At 43.6% G+C, this 22,031-nt stretch overlaps 3 protein-coding genes across 5 annotated transcripts in view; 2 read left to right on the forward strand and 1 right to left on the reverse strand.

Moving 5' to 3' along the window:
* The window catches only part of ecm2 (extracellular matrix protein 2, female organ and adipocyte specific), a 37,617-nt gene extending 32,576 nt beyond the window's left edge, over window positions 1–5,041 (forward strand). For both annotated transcript variants that reach the window (XM_090242087.1, XM_090242088.1), the window contains one exon: window positions 1,954–5,041. In XM_090242087.1, coding sequence (XP_090098213.1) covers window positions 1,954–2,122 — 169 coding nt within the window. In that variant the 3' untranslated portion in view covers window positions 2,123–5,041. The remainder of the gene's footprint in view (window positions 1–1,953) is intronic.
* The window catches only part of cenpp (centromere protein P), a 189,893-nt gene that overhangs the window by 35,369 nt on the left and 132,493 nt on the right, over window positions 1–22,031 (reverse strand). The gene's annotated exons all lie outside the window — the stretch shown is intronic.
* The window catches only part of aspn (asporin (LRR class 1)), a 29,756-nt gene continuing 26,847 nt past the window's right edge, over window positions 19,123–22,031 (forward strand). Inside the window, exon 1 of the mRNA XM_090242089.1 lies at window positions 19,123–19,619. The gene's annotated coding sequence lies outside the window, so the exon portion shown is untranslated. The remainder of the gene's footprint in view (window positions 19,620–22,031) is intronic.

A 22,031-nucleotide genomic window follows, 5' to 3' on the forward strand; every position in this document is an offset into this window, starting at 1 on the left:
TCCCTACGTAGTGCACTACTTTAGACCAGGGCCCTATTCCCTACGTAGTACACTACTTTAGACCAGGGCCCTATTCCCTACGTAGTGCACTACTTTAGACCAGGGCCCTATTCCCTACGTAGTACACTACTATAGACCAGGGATGTAGGGGTCATTTGGGGTGTAACCGCTGCCTCATTAGGCTAACTAGTCACTGCTGTTATTTGTTATTTATGACCACACTCAACCACGCTTTGAAAAGACAAAAAAAAAAACACATGACAAGCTTATTCAGTTCAAGAGTATTGACTGCTTGGCAGACCAGAGCATAGACTATATACGTAATCACTTCAAATCAACGTGTATTTGTCCCATGCGCCGAATACAACAGGTGTAGTAGACCTTACAGTGAAATGCTTAGTGACGAGCCATTTCCTAACAATGCAGAGGTTAACGGCAAGACATAATAAATAATAAAAAGGGAAATAGTAACACAATAAAATAACAATAATGAGGCTATTTACAGGAGGTACCAGGTAGTAATGAGACTATATACAGGAGGTACCAGGTAGTAATGAGGCTATATACAGGAGGTACCAGGTAGTAATGAGACTATATACAGGAGGTACCAGGTAGTAATGAGACTATATACAGGAAGTACCAGGTAGTAATGAGGCTATATACAGGAAGTACCAGGTAGTAATGAGACTATATACAGGAAGTACCAGGTAGTAATGCGGCTATATACCGGAAGTACCAGGTAGTAATGAGACTATATACAGGAAGTACCAGGTAGTAATGAGACTATATACAGGAAGTACCAGGTAGTAATGAGACTATATACAGGAAGTACCAGGTAGTAATGAGACTATATACAGGAAGTACCAGGTAGTAATGAGACTATATACAGGAAGTACCAGGTAGTAATGAGACTATATACAGGAAGTACCAGGTAGTAATGAGACTATATACAGGGAGTACCAGGTAGTAATGAGACTATATACAGGAAGTACCAGGTAGTAATGAGGCTATAAACAGGAAGTACCAGGTAGTAATGAGGCTATATACAAGGAGTACCAGGTAGTAATGAGACTATAAACAGGAAGTACCAGGTAGTAATGAGGCTATATACAGGAAGTACCAGGTAGTAATGAGACTATATACAAGGAGTACCAGGTAGTAATGAGACTATATACAGGAAGTACCAGGTAGTAATGAGGCTATATACAGGAAGTACCAGGTAGTAATGAGACTATATACAAGGAGTACCAGGTAGTAATGAGACTATATACAGGAAGTACCAGGTAGTAATGAGGCTATAAACAGGAAGTACCAGGTAGTAATGAGGCTATATACAAGGAGTACCAGGTAGTAATGAGACTATAAACAGGAAGTACCAGGTAGTAATGAGGCTATATACAGGAAGTACCAGGTAGTAATGAGACTATATACAGGAAGTACCAGGTAGTAATGAGGCTATATAGAGGAAGTACCAGGTAGTAATGAGACTATATACAGGAAGTACCAGGTAGTAATGAGACTATAAACAGGAAGTACCAGGTAGTAATGAGACTATATACAGGAAGTACCAGGTAGTAATGAGACTATATACAGGAAGTACCAGGTAGTAATGAGGCTATATATAAGGAGGACCCGTACTGAGTCAATGTGCAGCGATACCAGATAGGGAATTGAGGTAATATGTACATGTAGGTAGGTAGGGGTAAAAGTAACCAGGCAATCAGGATAGACAAACAGAGTAGCAGTAGCCTGTGTGTGTGTGTGTGTGTGTGTGTGTGTGTGTGTGTGTCTATATGTGTGTGTGTGTGTGTGTGTGTGTGTGTGTTAATGGCGGATGTAAACCATACAGTGAAATACAGCGTTCATAATGTCAAATGTAGGAAAATAAAATCCAGAATAAGATGACGTCTGATTCACGACGTAAAAAAACAATCGTTTCTCTATCTCCTACAGGACCTTTGCTGAGGATGCCATCTGTGACCCTGAGAACAACGAGGACTCCCACATCGTGATGCTGCGTCTGGAGAACAACCTCATCGACCCCAGAAAGATCTCGCCCATTGCCTTCTCCTGCGTACGCTCTTACTCTAGCGTCGTCTTGAAACCTCAGTGGACCAAGTAACAGGATTTGAAAAACTGTGCGGCAGAATTGCCAAAACAGATCCCCTTCTTCCTAGGCACCCCTGTAGATCTGAAAGGCTGGGATAGGTGGAAACAATATGGCGACATTTCCACACAGCCAATCACAAGGCAAGAGGAAGCAATTATCCTTATCCTCTCAGATCAACAGAGCCTGGAATTCAGCCGCTGTTATTTTAGCAAAAAAATCCAAAACCAAAGAAATTGTCAGTTAAATCACCAAAAACAAAAACTCCAAACTGTATCTCATTGTTAGAGTCATGCAACACAATTCATGTCAACAACTATAGGAGAGAGAGAGAGAGAGAGAGAGAGAGAGAGAGAGAGAGAGAGAGAGAGAGAGAGAGAGAGAGAGAGAGAGACAGAGAGAGAGAGAGAAAGAGACTGTTAGGAAAATACACCTTCCACTCCTGGTTTTCCATCTTCTAAAACTCCATGGATGGAAACATTCTTGGGAAGTGAGGCACAGCTTCTTGGACTTGTTCCTAAAAACCTTAATTTAAAAGATTGAAGTGTTTGAATAAGACCTCCTAGTAGAGTTAACCTCAGCATGATCTGGTCTGCATCCCAAATTGCAAGCTATTCCCATATACAGTGCCTTGCGAAAGTATTCGGCCCCCTTGAACTTTGCGACCTTTTGCCACATTTCAGGCTTCAAACATAAAGATATAAAACTGTATTTTTTTGTGAAGAATCAACAACAAGTGGGACACAATTATGAAGTGGAACGACATTCATTGGATATTGAAAACTGAAAAATTGGGCGTGCAAAATTATTCAGCCACCTTTTGCTGCGATTACAGCTGTAAGTCGCTTGGGGTATGTCTCTATCAGTTTTGCACATCGAGAGACTGAAATTTTTTCCCATTCCTGAGCTCGAGCTCAGTGAGGTTGGATGGAGAGTATTTGTGAACAGCAGTTTTCAGTTCTTTCCACAGATTCTCGATTGGATTCAGGTCTGGACTTTGACTTGGCCATTCTAACACCTGGATATGTTTATTATTGAACCATTCCATTGTAGATTTTGCTTTATGGTTTTGGATCATTGTCTTGTTGGAAGACAAATCTCCGTCCCAGTCTCAGGTCTTTTGCAGACTCCATCAGGTTTTCTTCCAGAATGGTCCTGTATTTGGCTCCATCCATCTTCCCATCAATTTTAACCATCTTCCCTGTCCCTGCTGAAGAAAAGCAGGCCCAAACCATGATGCTGCCACCACCATGTTTGACAGTGGGGATGGTGTGTTCAGGGTGATGAGCTGTGTTGCTTTTACGCCAAACATAACGTTTTGCATTGTTGCCAAAAAGTTCAATTTTGGTTTCATCTGACCAGAGCACCTTCTTCCACATGTTTGGTGTGTCTCCCAGGTGGCATGTGGCAAACTTTAAACAACACTTTTTATGGATATCTTTAAGAAATGGCTTTCTTCTTGCCACTCTTCCATAAAGGCCAGATTTGTGCAATATACGACTGATTGTTGTCCTATGGACAGTCTCTCCCACCTCAGCTGTAGATCTCTGCAGTTCATCCAGAGTGATCATGGGCCTCTTGGCTGCATCTCTGATCAGTCTTCTCCTTGTATGAGCTGAAAGTTTAGAGGGACGGCCAGGTCTTGGTAGATTTGCAGTGGTCTGATACTCCTTCCATTTCAATATTATCGCTTACACAGTGCTCCTTGGGATGTTTAAAGCTTGGGAAATCTTTTTGTATCCAAATCCGGCTTTAAACTTCTTCACAACAGTATCTCGGACCTGCCTGGTGTGTTCCTTGTTCTTCATGATGCTCTCTGCGCTTTTAACAGACCTCTGAGACTATCACAGTGCAGGTGCATTTATACGGAGACTTGATTACACACAGGTGGATTGTATTTATCATCATTAGTCATTTAGGTCAACATTGGATCATTCAGAGATCCTCACTGAACTTCTGGAGAGAGTTTGCTGCACTGAAAGTAAAGGGGCTGAATAATTTTGCACGCCCAATTTTTCAGTTTTTGATTTGTTAAAAAAGTTTGAAATATCCAATAAATGTCGTTCCACTTCATGATTGTGTCCCACTTGTTGTTGATTCTTCACAAAAAAATACAGTTTTATATCTTTATGTTTGAAGCCTGAAATGTGGCAAAAGGTCGCAAAGTTCAAGGGGGCCGAAAACTTTCGCAAGGCACTGTATATATAGTGCACTACTTTTGGCCAGGACCGGTAGGGAATAGAGTGCCATTTGGGATGTAGATCTGGTGATCGAGGGGTACAGATGAGGATGTAACATGTCTAGAGATGCCCTTTCAGTCCTACTCTGTGATTTATTTTTGTTGGTCCCCAGTTTGAGACGTTTCGTTCGCTTGACGTTCACCGACTGAGAGAATATAGATGGGATCAACTAAACCACGCGCGTCCTCAAGTAAGCACAGAAATATAAATAGAACCATCTTTACCAAGTCAAATTGCCAGGGTTAGAGGTTCCAAGCCCGTTCTATAGATTGTATTTCTATGTCAATTCTATGTCAAGCAGCGGGTCAGGATCTACAATAAGGAGATATACCTCTGATGTATATAGGGATATGTATATTGGGATAATAATAATAATAATCAGTATGTTTTATATATGATATTGCTTTGCCCTCAACTGACTTATTTCACGAGTCATTCTATAAAGAAACTATACTGTAGAATGGAAACTTGTACAATAGTTTTCAGTGTTTTTAAATCTGTCTGCAACACCACGTGTACATGGCTGGCTAAGATGTAAAAGTGGGGATTGTGAATTTATAAAAAGCTACATTTGAGAATTGCATTATCGACAAGTTCATACAAAGTGCAAGTACATTTTTTTTGTTCATACCTGTACAAACACACGATGTCAGAACGACTCAAATAAAGCTTTACTTTGTTTCGATTCAAATAACTGCTTCAATGAACCATTCATTATAAACCGAGGAGCCAGAGGACTCCACCTGATGCTCACCAGACCCCATGACAAGGGTATGTCCTAAACGGCACCCTATCCCCTACATAGTGCACTACTTTACCTCAGGGCCCAGGAGTGGTAAGGTCAAAAGTAGTGCTATTATGGAGGGAATAGTGCGCCGCTTGGGATTCAAACAAGTTCTCAGATTAGCACTGCAGGCGTTACCTAGCGTACATGATGTCAGGTCATGTTGAGGTCACTGAGAATGAAAGAATAGCTACTCTGTGAGAATGTCCTTCGAAGAACCTGTTGAATTTCTCAAAACAAGCACCATAATACAAAACCGCTGAGCTATAAGCACATTTTCTTTAAATACCTCAGGAACACTTTCCAGTAGCTGGAAAAATACAGGCGAATAACAGAGTTAACAAATTGGATATCAGGGTCACACTAGCCTGGTCCCAGATCAGTTTGTGTTGTCTTGGCAACTTCCATGGTCATTACCTAGCCTGGTCCCAGATCAGTTTGTGTTGTCTTGGCAACTTCCGTGGTCATTACCTAGCCTGGTCCCAGATCTGTTTGTGTTGTCTTGCCAACTTCCATGGTCATTGACAAAGACAGCACAAACCAACCTGGGACCAGGCTAAGGTCACGCTGAACTAATGCTCAAAAGGGTTTATAATACTGTGACAGGAAGTCTACTTCTTCTGAGAAAGCTACTGAGAAACTGTTAAACATCTGCTTTCTGAACGAAGAGAGACTAGCATAGCAGCTAATCAGCCATGAACCACTGACTGACTACGTCTGAAATTCACCCTGTGGTTAGGGTAACGTTAGTGCACTATATAGGGACTAGGGGTGCCATTTGGGATGCAAGCCACTGATCACGTCTCTTCCTGTCACATGACCTCTGTTTTTTTTAATGATGCAGACAGTAGGTATATAAATTACAAGTTTACCGTAACCTGCTGGGTTCAGTTCAGTCGGTCATATTTTCCTCTCATTTCAATGACACACACACACAAAACACAGTCAAAACACACAGTGGTTGGTATCCATGGAAACAACTCTCAACTGTCTGTCTGTGTCTGGTGGTAACCTAATCAGACATTACTGTCCTGAATGACAGTAATACCTGTGTAAACGCGTTAATAAGTCTCCAGGCTAAGAAACCTGCACCATGAAGAATAAATCAACATAACGTCCTTCTGAAGTTGAAACACATAAACAACACTACATCTGACAGTATTGATTCCTTGAAAAGTCTTGGATGGTTTCATTAATCAAGCACGCAGGATGGGAGAACGTGAAGCAGGCTCTAATTGGACATCCTGAGGGTTTCTACGTTGACCCCTGATGAACAGGGTTTCTACGTTGACCCCTGATGAACAGGGTTTCTACGTTGACCCCTGATGAACAGGGTTTCTACGTTGACCCCTGATGAACAGGGTTTCTACGTTGACCCCTGTTGAACAGGGTTTCTACGTTGACCCCTGATGAACAGGGTTTCTACGTTGACCCCTGATGAACAGGGTTTCTACGTTGACCCCTGATGAACAGGGTTTCTATGTTGACCCCTGATGAACAGGGTTTCTACGTTGACCCCTGATGAACAGGGTTTCTACGTTGACCCCTGATGAACAGGGTTTCTACGTTGACCCCTGATGAGCAGGGTTTCTACGTTGACCCCTGATGAACAGGGTTTCTACGTTGACCCCTGATGAACAGGGTTTCTACGTTGACCCCTGATGAACAGGGTTTCTACGTTGACCCTGATGAACAGGGTTTCTACGTTGACCCCTGATGAACAGGGTTTCTACGTTGACCCCTGATGAACAGGGTTTCTACGTTGACCCCTGATGAACAGGGTTTCTACGTTGACCCCTGATGAACAGGGTTTCTACGTTGACCCCTGATGAGCAGGGTTTCTACGTTGACCCCTGATGAGCAGGGTTTCTACGTTGACCCCTGATGAGCAGGGTTTCTACGTTGACCCCTGATGAGCAGGGTTTCTACGTTGACCCCTGATGAGCAGGGTTTCTACGTTGACCCCTGATGAGCAGGGTTTCTACGTTGACCCCTGATGAACAGGGTTTCTACGTTGACCCCTGATGAGCAGGGTTTCTACGTTGACCCCTGATGAACAGGGTTTCTACGTTGACCCCTGATGAACAGGGTTTCTACGTTGACCCCTGATGAACAGGGTTTCTACGTTGACCCCTGATGAACAGGGTTTCTACGTTGACCCCTGATGAACAGGGTTTCTACGTTGACCCCTGATGAACAGGGTTTCTACGTTGACCCCTGATGAACAGGGTTTCTACGTTGACCCCTGATGAACAGGGTTTCTACGTTGACCCCTGATGAACAGGGTTTCTACGTTGACCCCTGATGAACTGAACTGGTTGTGAATAAGTCGGCTATCTAAATACTCATGAATACAGACAACTAGTAGACATGAACTTCTGGTGTTAAATACAGTTAAAGTCGAAAGTTTACATACACTTAGGAGTCATGCATACACTTAGGAGTCAATTAAACTCGTTTTTCAACCACTCCACAAATTTGTTGTTAACAAAACTATAGTTTTGGCAAGTCAGTTAGGACATCTACTTTGTGCATGACACAAATCATTTTTCCAACAATTGTTTACAGACAGATTATTTCACTTATAATTCACTTTATTGCAATTCCAGTGTGTCAGAAGTTTACATACACTAAGTTGACTGTGCCTTTAAACAGCTTGGAAAATTGCAGAAAAGTATGCCATGGCTTTAGAAGCTTCTGATAGGCTAATTGACATTATTTGAGTCAATTGGAGGTGGATGTATACCTGTGGATGTATTTCGAGGCCTACCTTCAAACTCAGAGCCTCTTCGCTTGACATCATGGGAAAATCAAAAGAAATCAGCCAAGACCTAAGAAAAAAATGGTAGACCTCCACAAGTCTGGTTCATCATTGGGAGCAATTTCCAAACGCCTGAAGGTACCACATTCATCTGTACAAACAATAGCATGCAAGTATAAACACCATGAGAACACGCAGCCGTCATACTGCTCAGGAAAGAGACGCGTTCTGTCTCTTAGAGATGAACGTACTTCGGTGCGAAAAGTGCAAATCAATCCCAGAACAACAGCAAAGGACCTTGTGAAGATGCTGGAGGAAACAGGTACAAAAGTATCTATATCCACAGTAAATCGAGTCCTATATCGACATAACCTGAAAGGCCGCTCAGCAAGGAAGAAGCCACTGCTCCAAAACCACCATAAAAAAGCCAGACTACAGTTTGCAACTGCACATGGGGACAAAGATCGTACTTTTTGGAGAAATATCCTCTGGTCTGATGAAACAAAAATAGAACTGTTTGGCCATAATGATCATCGTTATGTTTGGAGTAAAAAGGGGGAGGCTTGCAAGTCGAAGAACACCATCCCAACCTTGAAGCACGGGGGTGGCAGCATCATGTTGTGGGGGTGCTTTGCTGCAGGAGGGACTGGTGCACTTCATAGAATAGATGGCCTCATGAGGGAGGACAATTATGTGGATATATTGAAGCAACATCTCAAGACATCAGTTAAAGCTTGGCCGCAAATGGGTCTTCCAAATGGACAATGGCCCCACACATACTTCCAAAGTTGTGGCAAAATGGCTTAAGGACAACAAAGTCAAGGTATTGGAGTGGTCATCACAAAGCCCTGACCTCAATCCAATAGAAAATGTGTGGGCAGAACTGAAAAAGCGTGTGTGAGCAAGGAGGCCTTACAACCCTGACTCAGTTACACCAGCTCTGTCAGGAGGAATGGGACAAAATTAACCCAACTTATTGTGGGAAGCTTGTGGAAGGCTACCCGAAATGTTTGACCCAAGTTAAACAATTTAATGGCAATGCTACCAAATACTAATAGAGTATGTAAACTTCTGACCCACTGGGAATGTGATGAAAGAAATAAAAGCTGAAATAAATCATTCTCTCTACTATTATTCTGACATTTCACATTCTTAAAATAAAGTGGTGATCCTAACTGACCTAAGACAGGGAATTTTTACTAGGATTAAATGTCAGGAATTGTGAATAAACTGAGTTTAAATGTACTTGGCTAAGGTGTATGTAAACTTCCGACTTCAACTCTAATCAGCCTCTACCAGTCCTACTATCAGTCTGCTTAGTCCTATTATCAGTCTACTCAGCCTCTACCAGTCCTATTATCAGTCTGCTTAGTCCTATTATCAGTCTACTCAGCCTCTACCAGTCCTACTATCAGTCTGCTTAGTCCTATTATCAGTCTACTCAGCCTCTACCAGTCCTATTATCAGTCTGCTTAGTCCTATTATCAGTCTACTCAGCCTCTACCAGTCCTATTATCAGTCTGCTTAGTCCTATTATCAGTCTACTCAGCCTCTACCAGTCCTATTATCAGTCTGCTTAGTCCTATTATCAGTCTACTCAGCCTCTACCAGTCCTATTATCAGTCTACTCAGCCTCTACCAGTCCTATTATCAGTCTACTCAGCCTCTACCAGTCCTACTATCAGTCTACTCAGCCTCTACCACTCCTACTATCAATGATATAGGATCACTTCAACTGTATACTTCAGAAAGTATTCACACCCCTTGACTTTTTCCACATTTTGTTACAACCTGAAATTAAAAAGCATGTACATTGAGATTGTTGGTCAATAGCCTCCACACACACACACACACACACACACACACACACACACACACACACAACACCCCATCATGTCAAAGTGAAATTGTTTTTATTTTGACAAATTAATTAGAAATGAAAATCTGAAATGTCTTGAGTCAACCCCTTTGTTATAGAAAGCCAAAAATAAGTTCAGGAGTAACAATTTGCATGGATGGACTCAATCCTGTTCATCAGGGGTCAACGTAGAAACCCTGTTCATCATGGGTCAACGTAGAAACCCTGTTCATCAGGGGTCAACGTAGAAACCCTCATGATGTCCAATTAGAGCCTGCTTCACGCTCTCCCATCCTGCGTGCTTGATTAAAGAGGTTATTAACATGGTTTTGAACGACTACCTCATCTCTGTACCCCACAGATAATTGTTAGATCCCTCAGTCCAGCAGTGAATTTCAAACACAGATTCAACCACAAAGACCAGGGAGGTTTTCCAATGCCTCGCAAAGAAGGGCAACTATTGGTTTAAAAAAAAGAAGCAGAAATTGAATATCCCTTTGAGCATGGTGCTGTTATTAATTACACGTTGGATGGTGTATCAATACACCCAGTCACTACAAAGATACAGGCGTCCTTCCTAACTCAGTTGCCGGAGAGGAAGGAAACGGCTCAGGGATTTCACCATGAGGCCAATGATGACTTTAAAACAGTTATAGTGTTTAATGGCTGTGATAGGAGAAACCTGAGGATGGATCAACAACATTCTAGTTACTCCACAATAATAACCTAAATGACAGAGTGAAAAGAAGGAAGCCTGTACAGAATAAAAATATTCCAAAATGTGCACCCTGTTTGCAACAAGGCACTAAAGTAATACTGCAAAAAATGTGATTAACTTTTTTTCCCTGAATACAAAGTGTTATGTTTGGGGTACATCCAATACAACCCATTACTGAGTACCACTCTCCATATTTTCAAGTATAGTGGGGTTGCATCATGTTATGGGTATACTTGTAATCATTAAGTACTGGGGAGTTTTTCAGGATAAAAAAATAAACGGGATGGAGCTAAGCACAGGCAAAATCGTAGAGGAAAACCTGGTTCAGTCTGCTTTTCACCAGACACTGGGAGATTCATTCACCTTTCAGCAGGACAATAACCTACAACACAAGGCCAAATCTACACTGGAGTTTCTTATCAAGAAGACAGTGAATGTTCCTGAGTGGCAGAGTTACAGTTTCGAATTAAATCTGCTTGAAAATCTATGGCAAATGGTTGTCTAGCAACGATCAACAACCGATTTGACAGCGCTTGAAGAACTTTGAAAATAATAAATGGGCAAATGTTGTACTATCCAGGTGTGGAAAGCTCTCAGAGACGTACCCAGGAAGACTCACAGCTGTAAACACTGCCAAAGGTGATTCTAACATCTATTGACTCAGGGGTTGGAAATATATGTAATAAAGATATGTGTTTTATTTGTAATCTTTTTTTTTTTTTTTTTTTTAATTTTTTTTTTTTTAAAGTACAGTTTGACAGCGCTTTTGGTGTAGATCGTTGACAACAAAAAAGGACAATTAAATTAAATTTAATCCCACTTTGTAAACACAACAAAATGTGGGAAAAGTCCAAGGGTGAAGACACTGTACGGTATGTAGGCCTAGACAATATTGACTATTTAAAGACTGGATTGTTTCAATTATTCAACTGGCAGAATGTGAGACGTGTCGGTGGAGATTATACGTTTGAATCTAAAAATGACTGGAGTCATCTCTATTGTAGGCTAGACACTGATGTTAGTATCAGATCTCGGTAAACTGACCGATCTTCCGTAGGAAAATATTACACAAACTCAAAATGGGAGAAAGATGATACTGTACTGAAACACGAATAAAGGATCCTCTCCATTATAGCTGGGAGTTTCAGCCAAACCCTGACATAGTTGGACCTTCTGAGTTCCCCATAAGTACCCCTTTCAGACTGCAAATTCATAGATAGAGCTATGGATGCAAGGACTGGCCATCCATGATATCAAAAAAATATATAGTTTTAACCATGTTTTGAGGCTAAAGTGTTTTCTTACAAACAATGAAGTAAAACAAGCTTCTATTTTGGGTTCTGATATATTATGGTATAACAGTTTAACTTAGCCCATAGGTTATAATTTATTCAAGAATCGAAAGGGTATAATATATCATACATTTTTTTCTAAACGTTTTTTAAAAATAACAAAAATTAAACGATTACCAATCGCGGATTACCACTTTAACATGCCGAATGCAAGATGAGCTTAAAGCAGGCTCTAGACTAGAGTCTATTGTCGGGCTAGACAGTAATATTAAAACCAGATCTGACTGACATTACACACCGACTCCATGGGAGAGAGATAATAGTGTACTGACACATAAATAAAACACCCATTTCTGGGCCTTTCCATTATACTGTAGCTGCGTGTCTCAGCCAAACCTAAACATAGTTGGACCCTCTGTGTTTCCCCCCATAAGTACCTCTTCAGACTGCAGTTACTGCTGTGGCAAGCAGATATCAATGCCACATGGAAAACTTATGGAAAAAGAATTGTGTAATACTTAGCCCTGACGGCAACATGAATTTAACATTACTTTGTGCTTTGGTTGGGTATGAGTTTGGGACAGTTCTGGTAATTCCAACCTAGTTCAAATGGTTATGTTTGGCCCAAAGTTCATTCCTAAAACAGAACCTAAGTGGAAATGGGAATTGAGAATGCAATCCCAGCTGCTGCTACAGAGTGTGAATGAGAGACACATTAACTAGCTTAGCAGTAGGGTCATTGTAGCTACACGTTAACTAGTTTAGCAGTGGGGTCACTGTAGCTACACGTTAACTAGCTTAGCAGTGGAGTCATTGTAGCTACACGTTAACTAGCTTAGCAGTGGGGTCACTGTAGCTACCCATTAACTAGCTTAGCAGTGGGGTCACTGTAGCTACACGTTAACTAGCTTAGCAGTGGAGTCATTGTAGCTACACGTTAACTAGCTTAGCAGTGGGGTCACTGTAGCTACCCATTAACTAGCTTAGCAGTGGGGTCACTGTAGCTACACATTAACTAGTTTAGCAGTGGGGTCACTGTAGCTACACGTTAACTAGCTTAGCAGTGGAGTCATTGTAGCTACACGTTAACTAGCTTAGCAGTGGGGTCACTGTAGCTACCCATTAACTAGCTTAGCAGTGGGGTCACTGTAGCTACACGTTAACTAGCTTAGCAGTGGGGTCACTGTAGCTACCCGTTAACTAGCTTAGCAGTGGGGTCACTGTAGCTACACGTTAACTAGCTTAGCAGTGGGGTCACTGTAGCTACACTTTAACTAGCTTAGCAGTGGGGTCATTGTGGCTACACATTAACTAGCTTAGCAGTGGGGTCCCTGTAGCTACACATTAACTAGCTTAGCAGTGGAGTCATTGTAGCTACACGTTAACTAGCTTAGCAGTGGGGTCACTGTAGCTACCCATTAACTAGCTTAGCAGTGGGGTCACTGTAGCTACACGTTAACTAGCTTAGCAGTGGAGTCATTGTAGCTACACGTTAACTAGCTTAGCAGTGGGGTCACTGTAGCTACCCATTAACTAGCTTAGCAGTGGGGTCACTGTAGCTACACGTTAACTAGTTTAGCAGTGGGGTCACTGTAGCTACACGTTAACTAGCTTAGCAGTGGAGTCATTGTAGCTACACGTTAACTAGCTTAGCAGTGGGGTCACTGTAGCTACCCATTAACTAGCTTAGCAGTGGGGTCACTGTAGCTACACGTTAACTAGCTTAGCAGTGGGGTCACTGTAGCTACCCGTTAACTAGCTTAGCAGTGGGGTCACTGTAGCTACACGTTAACTAGCTTAGCAGTGGGGTCACTGTAGCTACACTTTAACTAGCTTAGCAGTGGGGTCATTGTGGCTACACATTAACTAGCTTAGCAGTGGGGTCCCTGTAGCTACACGTTAACTAGCTTAGCAGTGGGGTCACTGTAGCTACACGTTAACTAGCTTAGCAGTGGGGTCACTGTAGCTACCCATTAACTAGCTTAGCAGTGGGGTCACTGTAGCTACACGTTAACTATCTTAGCAGTGGGGTCATTGTACAGACACATTAACTATCTTAGCAGTGGGGTCATTGTAGTTACACATGAACTATCTTAGCAGTGAGGTCATTGTAGAGACACATTAACTAACTTAGCAGTGGGTTCATTGTAGCTACACGTTAACTAGCTTAGCAGTGGGGTCACTGTAGCTACCCATTAACTAGCTTAGCAGTGGGGTCACTGTAGCTACACGTTAACTAGCTTAGCAGTGGGGTCACTGTAGCTACCCGTTAACTAGCTTAGCAGTGGGGTCACTGTAGCTACACGTTAACTAGCTTAGCAGTGGGGTCACTGTAGCTACACTTTAACTAGCTTAGCAGTGGGGTCATTGTGGCTACACATTAACTAGCTTAGCAGTGGGGTCCCTGTAGCTACACGTTAACTAGCTTAGCAGTGGGGTCACTGTAGCTACACGTTAACTAGCTTAGCAGTGGGGTCACTGTAGCTACCCATTAACTAGCTTAGCAGTGGGGTCACTGTAGCTACACGTTAACTATCTTAGCAGTGGGGTCATTGTACAGACACATTAACTATCTTAGCAGTGGGGTCATTGTAGTTACACATGAACTATCTTAGCAGTGAGGTCATTGTAGAGACACATTAACTAACTTAGCAGTGGGTTCATTGTAGCTACACATTAACTAGCTTAGCAGTGAGGTCATTGTAGCGACACATTAACTAGCTTGGCAGTGGGGTCATTGTACAGACACCTTAACTAGCTTGGCAGTGGAGTCATTGTACAGACATATTAACTAGCTTGGCAGTGGGGTCATTGTAAAGACACATTAACTAGCTTGGCAGTGGGGTCATTGTAGCTACACGTTAACTAGCTTAGCAGTGGAGTCATTGTAGCTACACGTTAACTAGCTTAGCAGTGGGGTCATTTTAGCTACACAGCACAGTGACCAAAACAGAGACTTTCCCACTGGCACTACCAACTGTATAGTAGCCTAATTGGTTAGATGCTCAGTTTGACCACTTATTGATAGAAAAAGAAAAATAACAATTTTGGATTTATACTGAACAAAAATCTAAATACCAAATGTGAAAGTGTTGGTCCCATGTTTCCTGAACTGAAATGTTTATTTACCTTTATTTAACCAGGTAGGCTAGTTGAGAACAAGTTCTCATTTACAATCGCGACCTGGCCAAGATAAAGCAAAGCAGTTCGACAGATACAACGACACAGAGTTACATATGGAGTAAAACAAACATACAGTCAATAATACAGTATAAACAAGTCTATATACAATGTGAGCAAATGAGGTGAGAAGGGAGGTGAAGGCAAAAAAGGCCATGGTGGCAAGGTAAATACAATATAGCAAGTAAAACACTGGAATGGTAGTTTTGCAATGGAAGAATGTGCAAAGTAGAAATAAAAATAATGGGGTGCAAAGGAGCAAAATAATTAAATTAATTAAATATAGTTGGGAAAGAGGTAGTTGTTTGGGCTAAATTATAGGTGGGCTATGTACAGGTGCAGTAAATAAAAGATCCCAGAAATGTTCCATATGCACAAAAAGCTTATCTCAAATGTTGTGCACACATTTGTTTACATCCTTTTTAGTGAGCAGTTCTCCTTTGCCAAGATAATCCATCCACCTGACAGGTGTGGCATATCAAGAAGCTGATTAAACAGCATGATTATTACACAGTGCACCTTGTAACGGGGACAATAAAAGGCCACTATAAAATTAGCAGTTTTGTCACACAACACAGATGTCCCAAGTGTTGAGGGAGCGTGTAATTGGCATGCTGACTGCAGGAATGTCCACCAGAGCTGTTGCCAGATAATTCAATGTTCATTTCTCTACCATAAGCCGCCTCCAATGTCATTTTAGAGAATTTGCTCCTCTAAGTCACGCTGGGTGTCTCACAGACACCTTTTCCTCTAAATCACGCTGGGAGTCTCAGAGACACTTGCTTCTCTAAGTCAAGCTGGGCGTCTCAGAGACACTTGCTTCTCTAAGTCACGCTGGGTGTCTCAGAGACACTTGCTCCTCCTCTAAGTCACGCTGGACGTCTCAAAGAGTCTTGCTTCTTTAAGTCACGCTGGGCGTCTCAGAGACACTTGCTTCTCTAAGTCACGCTGGGCGTCTCAGAGACACTTGCTTCTCTAAGTCACACTGGGCGTCTCAGAGACACTTGCTTCTCTAAGTCACGCTGGGCGTCTCAGAGACACTTGCTTCTCTAAGTCACGCTGGGCGTCTCAGAGATACTTGCTTCTCTGAGTCACGCTGGGCGTCTCAGAGATACTTGCTTCTCTGAGTCACGCTGGGCGTCTCTGACACGTGCTTCTCTAAGTCACGCTGGGAGTCTCAGAGACACTTGCTTCTCTAAGTCAAGCTGGGCGTCTCAGAGACACTTGCTTCTCTAAGTCACGCTGGGCGTCTCCGACACGTGCTTCTCTAAGTCACGCTGGGAGTCTCAAAGACACTTGCTTCTCTGAGTCACGCTGGGTGTCTCAGAGACACTTGTATCTCTAAGTCACGCTGGGCGTCTCAGAGACACTTGTTTCTCTGAGTCACGCTGTGCGTATCAAAGACACTTGCTCCTCCTCTAAGTCACGCTGGGCATCTCAGAGACACTTGCTCCTCCTCTCAGTCACGCTGGGTGTCTCAGAGACACTTGCTTCTCTAAGTCACGCTGGGCGTCTCAGAGACACTTGCTTCTCTGAGTCACGCTGAGCGTCTCAGAGACACTTGCTCCTCCTCTAAGTCACGCTGGGCGTCTCAGAGACACTTGCTTCTCTAAGTCAAGCTGGGCGTCTCAGAGACACTTGCTTCTCTAAGTCACGCTGGGCGTCTCCGACACTTGCTTATCTAAGTCACGCTGGGCGTCTCCGACACGTGCTTCTCTAAGTCACGCTGGGAGTCTCAGAGACACTTGCTTCTCTGAGTCACGCTGGGTGTCTCAGAGACAGTTGTTTCTCTAAGTCACGCTGGGCGTCTCAGAGACACTTGTTTCTCTGAGTCACGCTGTGCGTATCAAAGACACTTGCTCCTCCTCTAAGTCATGCTGGGCGTCTCAGAGACACTTGCTTCTCTAAGTCACGCTGGGAGTCTCAGAGACACTTGCTTCTCTGTGTCACGCTGAGTGTCTCAGAGACACTTGCTCCTCCTCTAAGTCACACTGGGCGTCTCAGAGACACTTGCTTCTCTAAGTCACGCTGGGCGTCTCCGACACGTGCTTCTCTAAGTCACGCTGGGAGTCTCAGAGACACTTGCTTCTCTAAGTCACGCTGGGCGTCTCAAAGACACTTGCTTCTCTGAGTCACGCTGGGTGTCTCAGAGACACTTGTTTCTCTGAGTCACGCTGTGCGTATCAAAGACACTTGCTCCTCCTCTAAGTCATGCTGGGCGTCTCAGAGACACTTGCTTCTCTGAGTCACGCTGGGTGTCTCAGACACTTGCTTCTCTAAGTCACACTGGGAATCTCAGAGACACTTGCTCCTCCTCTAAGTCACACTGGGCGTCTCAGAGACACTTGCTCCTCCTCTAAGTCACACTGGGCGTCTCAGAGACACTTGCTTCTCTGAGTCACGCTGGGTGTCTCAGACACTTGCTTCTCTAAGTCACGCTGGGCGTCTCAGAGACACTTGCTTCTCTGAGTCAAGCTGGGCGTCTCAGAGACACTTGCTTCTCTAAGTCACGCTGGGCGTCTCCGACACTTGCTTCTCTAAGTCACGCTGGGCGTCTCAGAGACACTTGCTTCTCTGAGTCACGCTGTGCGTATCAAAGACACTTGCTCCTCCTCTAAGTCATGCTGGGCGTCTCAGAGACACTTGCTTCTCTGAGTCACACTGGGTGTCTCAGAGACACTTGTTTCTCTAAGTCACGCATGGCGTCTCAGAGACACTTGCTTCTCTAAGTCACGCTGGGCATCTCCGACACGTGCTTCTCTAAGTCACGCTGGGCGTCTCTGAGACACTTGCTTCTCTAAGTCACGCTGGGCGTCTCCGACACGTGCTTCTCTAAGTCACGCTGGGAGTCTCAGAGACACTTGCTTCTCTAAGTCACGCTGGGCGTCTCAAAGACACTTGCTTCTCTGAGTCACGCTGGGTGTCTCAGAGACACTTGTTTCTCTAAGTCATGCTGGGCGTCTCAGAGACACTTGTTTCTCTGAGTCACGCTGTGCGTATCAAAGACACTTGCTCCTCCTCTAAGTCATGCTGGGCGTCTCAGAGACACTTGCTTCTCTGAGTCACGCTGGGTGTCTCAGAGACACTTGCTCCTCCTCTAAGTCACACTGGGCGTCTCAGAGACACTTGCTCCTCCTCTAAGTCACACTGGGCGTCTCAGAGACACTTGCTTCTCTGAGTCACGCTGGGTGTCTCAGACACTTGCTTCTCTAAGTCACGCTGGGCGTCTCAGAGACACTTGCTTCTCTGAGTCAAGCTGGGCGTCTCAGAGACACTTGCTTCTCTAAGTCACGCTGGGCGTCTCCGACACTTGCTTCTCTAAGTCACGCTGGGCGTCTCAGAGACACTTGCTTCTCTGAGTCACACTGGGTGTCTCAGAGACACTTGTTTCTCTAAGTCACGCTGGGCGTCTCAGAGACACTTGTTTCTCTGAGTCACGCTGTGCGTATCAAAGACACTTGCTCCTCCTCTAAGTCACGCTGGGCGTCTCAGAGACACTTGCTTCTCTAAGTCACGCTGGGCGTCTCAGAGACACTTGCTTCTCTGAGTCACGCTGGGTGTCTCAGAGACACTTGCTTCTCCTCTGAGTCACGCTGGGTGTCTCAGAGACACTTGCTTCTCCTCTGAGTCACGCTGGGCGTCTCAGAGACACTTGCTTCTCTAAGTCACGCTGGGCGTCTCAAACACTTGCTTCTCTGAGTCACGCTGGGCGTATCAAAGACACTTGCTTCTCTAAGTCACGCTGGGCGTCTCAGAGACACTTGCTTCTCTAAGTCATGCTGGGCGTCTCAGACACTTGCTTCTCTGAGTCACGCTTGGCGTCTCAGACACTTGCTTCTGTGAGTCACGCTGGGCGTCTCAGAGACACTTGCTTCTCTAAGTCACGCTGGGCGTCTCAGAGACACTTGCTTCTCCTCTAAGTCACGCTGGGCGTCTCAGAGACACTTGCTTCTCCTCTAAGTCACGCTGGGCGTCTCAGAGACACTTGCTTCTCTGAGTCACGCTGGACGTAACAGAGACACATGAAGGACAGACCCCCTCCATCCATTCACAGCTTCTTCAGTTCCATTGAGGGGAAAAAAACTAAACAAAAAAACGTTCCTTTCATTATGTAACAACCACCACCAGTGTCCTTGATGACTGTTCAGCAGAATAAAAATGTATAATATCTAACATGGCACCAGGCCACCTGTGGACGGTATTCATAGGGAAGGAGGGCTGGGGAGCAGGGGACTGGGACCTACCGGTAGGATGATACAGTAGTTCTATATAAAGACTAAAGCATTGAGAAGTTAAACGGGAAATTCTGGCCCCGGTTCAAGTACTGATGAGAACCACATGACTGGCCGGTAACAATGCGTTTTCAGGACTAGCCAGCTATACAGAGATGTGGTGGTGGTGGTGGTGGTGGTGATCTCTGTATCTGTGTGAGAGAGCGAGCGAGAGAGAGAGAGAGAGAGTGATAGGTCTTTATTCAAACCAAGCTCTCCATGTTAGCAGCACCAGCAGCAGCAGCAGAGGTTTATTTTTCATTCAGAGAGTTAGCGTTTCTGTCTGATGCACATCCACTGTGACTGACGCTCCTGTTCCCGCACACTACTGCTACCTTTGTGGTTAGAGGAACTCTCTTTGGTTCGTGGAGTTAAACAACGATACAACAACACTAAGTGACTACTGAGGTGAGTTAAACAAAATATACATTATTGTAAGGGGCAATATTATGTTATTAGTTCTGTGATCTGACAATGGCTTACTTAGATCACCCTGAGTGGATCAATAAAGTTATATAAAATTAAACTGGGGGGGGGGGGGGGGGGGGGGCTATCCGCTGAGGTGTGCTACCTCAGAATGACTTACTGTATGTTGCTGACTGCTGAGGTGTTGCTACCTCAGAATGACTTACTGTATGTTGCTGACTGCTGAGGTGTTGCTACCTCAGAATGACTTACTGTATGTTGTTGACTGCTGAGGTGTGCTACCTCAGAATGACTTACTGTATGTTGCTGACTGCTGAGGTGTTGCTACCTCAGAATGACTTACTGTATGTTGCTGACTGCTGAGGTGTTGTTACCTCAGAATGACTTACTGTATGTTGCTGACTGCTGAGGTGTTGCTACCTCAGAATGACTTACTGTATGTTGCTGACTGCTGAGGTGTTGCTACCTCAGAATGACTTACTGTATGTTGCTGACTGCTGAGGTGTTGTTACCTCAGAATGACTTACTGTATGTTGCTGACTGCTGAGGTGTTGCTATCTCAGAATGACTTACTGTATGTTGCTGACTGCTGAGGTGTTGCTACCTCAGAATGACTTACTGTATGTTGCTGACTGCTGAGGTGTTGTTACCTCAGAATGACTTACTGTATGTTGCTGACTGCTGAGGTGTTGCTACCTCAGAATGACTTACTGTATGTTGCTGACTGCTGAGGTGTTGCTACCTCAGAATGACTTACTGTATGTTGCTGACTGCTGAGGTGTTGCTACCTCAGAATGACTTACTGTATGTTGCTGACTGCTGAGGTGTGCTACCTCAGAATGACTTACTGTATGTTGTTGACTGCTGAGGTGTTGCTACCTCAGAATGACTTACTGTATGTTGTTGACTGCTGAGGTGTTGCTACCTCAGAATGACTTACTGTATGTTGCTGAATGCTGAGGTGTTGTTACCTCAGAATGACTTACTGTATGTTGCTGACTGCTGAGGTGTTGCTACCTCAGAATGACTTACTGTATGTTGCTGACTGCTGAGGTGTTGCTACCTCAGAATGACTTACTGTATGTTGCTGACTGCTGAGGTGTTGCTACCTCAGAATGACTTACTGTATGTTGTTGACTGCTGAGGTGTTGCTACCTCAGAATGACTTACTGTATGTTGTTGACTGCTGAGGTGTTGTTACCTCAGAATGACTTACTGTATGTTGTTGTCTGCTGAGGTGTTGTTACCTCAGAATGACTTACTGTATGTTGCTGAATGCTGAGGTGTGCTACCACAATGTTATTGCTAAACGTCAATAATGGATAAATTATGAGTTTTATGAACTTGATCTCAGAAACGTTTGAATAGATTGTGATTTTGTCTCAATTGATGTTGCAGGCTTAAAGGAAAAATCCACCCAAATCCACTCATTCCTCTAATTTAGTGTCACATAACGCTAATATGTGAGAACAGTATTTTTTTGTGAACAAATGTTTGATTTTGTCGTTATAATAAGGTTGGTAGCAACACGTGGAAATTGTGAAAATCTGTTGCAGCACAAGTCGACTACAAATCCCACAATGCAATGCTCTATATGGGCTGTCTGGCTAGCTAGCTATCTAGCAAACGTAGCTATACACAATAAAACTAAAGTAAATATCTGTTAAATTACACATTTCTCGAGGAATATCGCAAAAAATATTATCAATGGCTCATTGGAGAGAAGACATCCTCCCGCGTTATGGTATCGGCCAGTATTATAATCTGACATGTATGAACGGCGTTTTGGAGATCTAGAAGTCGTATTTCCTATAAACTTCCAGTGTAGTGAGACAGACTTTATCACAGTACTACGTCCTACCGGACAAAGTTCTGCCTGCTTGAACGGCCTCAGATACACATGAAAACATGAATTTACCCAGGGGATATGGATAGTAGAACATCGCTCAGAGATATCACAAAAAAAAAAAAACAACAACATTACATTCAGAATGGGGAAGAATCTTTACGTTAAATACGCTTCTTGATGGTTCAGCGTTGACACGCACAAGAGGAAACTGGAGAAAATGATGATCGGTATTAAAATGGCTGCATGCAGAAAAGATGGGAGAGAAATTGTAGAAAATCTGCTTATTTGTAACCAAACAGTAACTGGGTATTCAAAAACGTAGTACTTCTGATTCTAGAGTAGTGCAGTATTTGAGTGCATTCGGAAAGTATCCAGACTTATTCGAAAACAGATGAAAAGTTGGGTTTTTTCCTCATCAATCTTCACACAATACCCCATAATGACATCACAATACCCCATAATATCACAATACCCCATAATGACATCACAATACCCCATAATGACATCACAATACCCCATAATGTCATCACAATACCCCATAATGA

Source organism: Oncorhynchus mykiss, chromosome 7, assembly GCF_057628025.1.
Source record: "Oncorhynchus mykiss isolate SJ-2025 chromosome 7, ASM5762802v1, whole genome shotgun sequence".
NCBI lineage: Eukaryota > Metazoa > Chordata > Actinopteri > Salmoniformes > Salmonidae > Oncorhynchus > Oncorhynchus mykiss.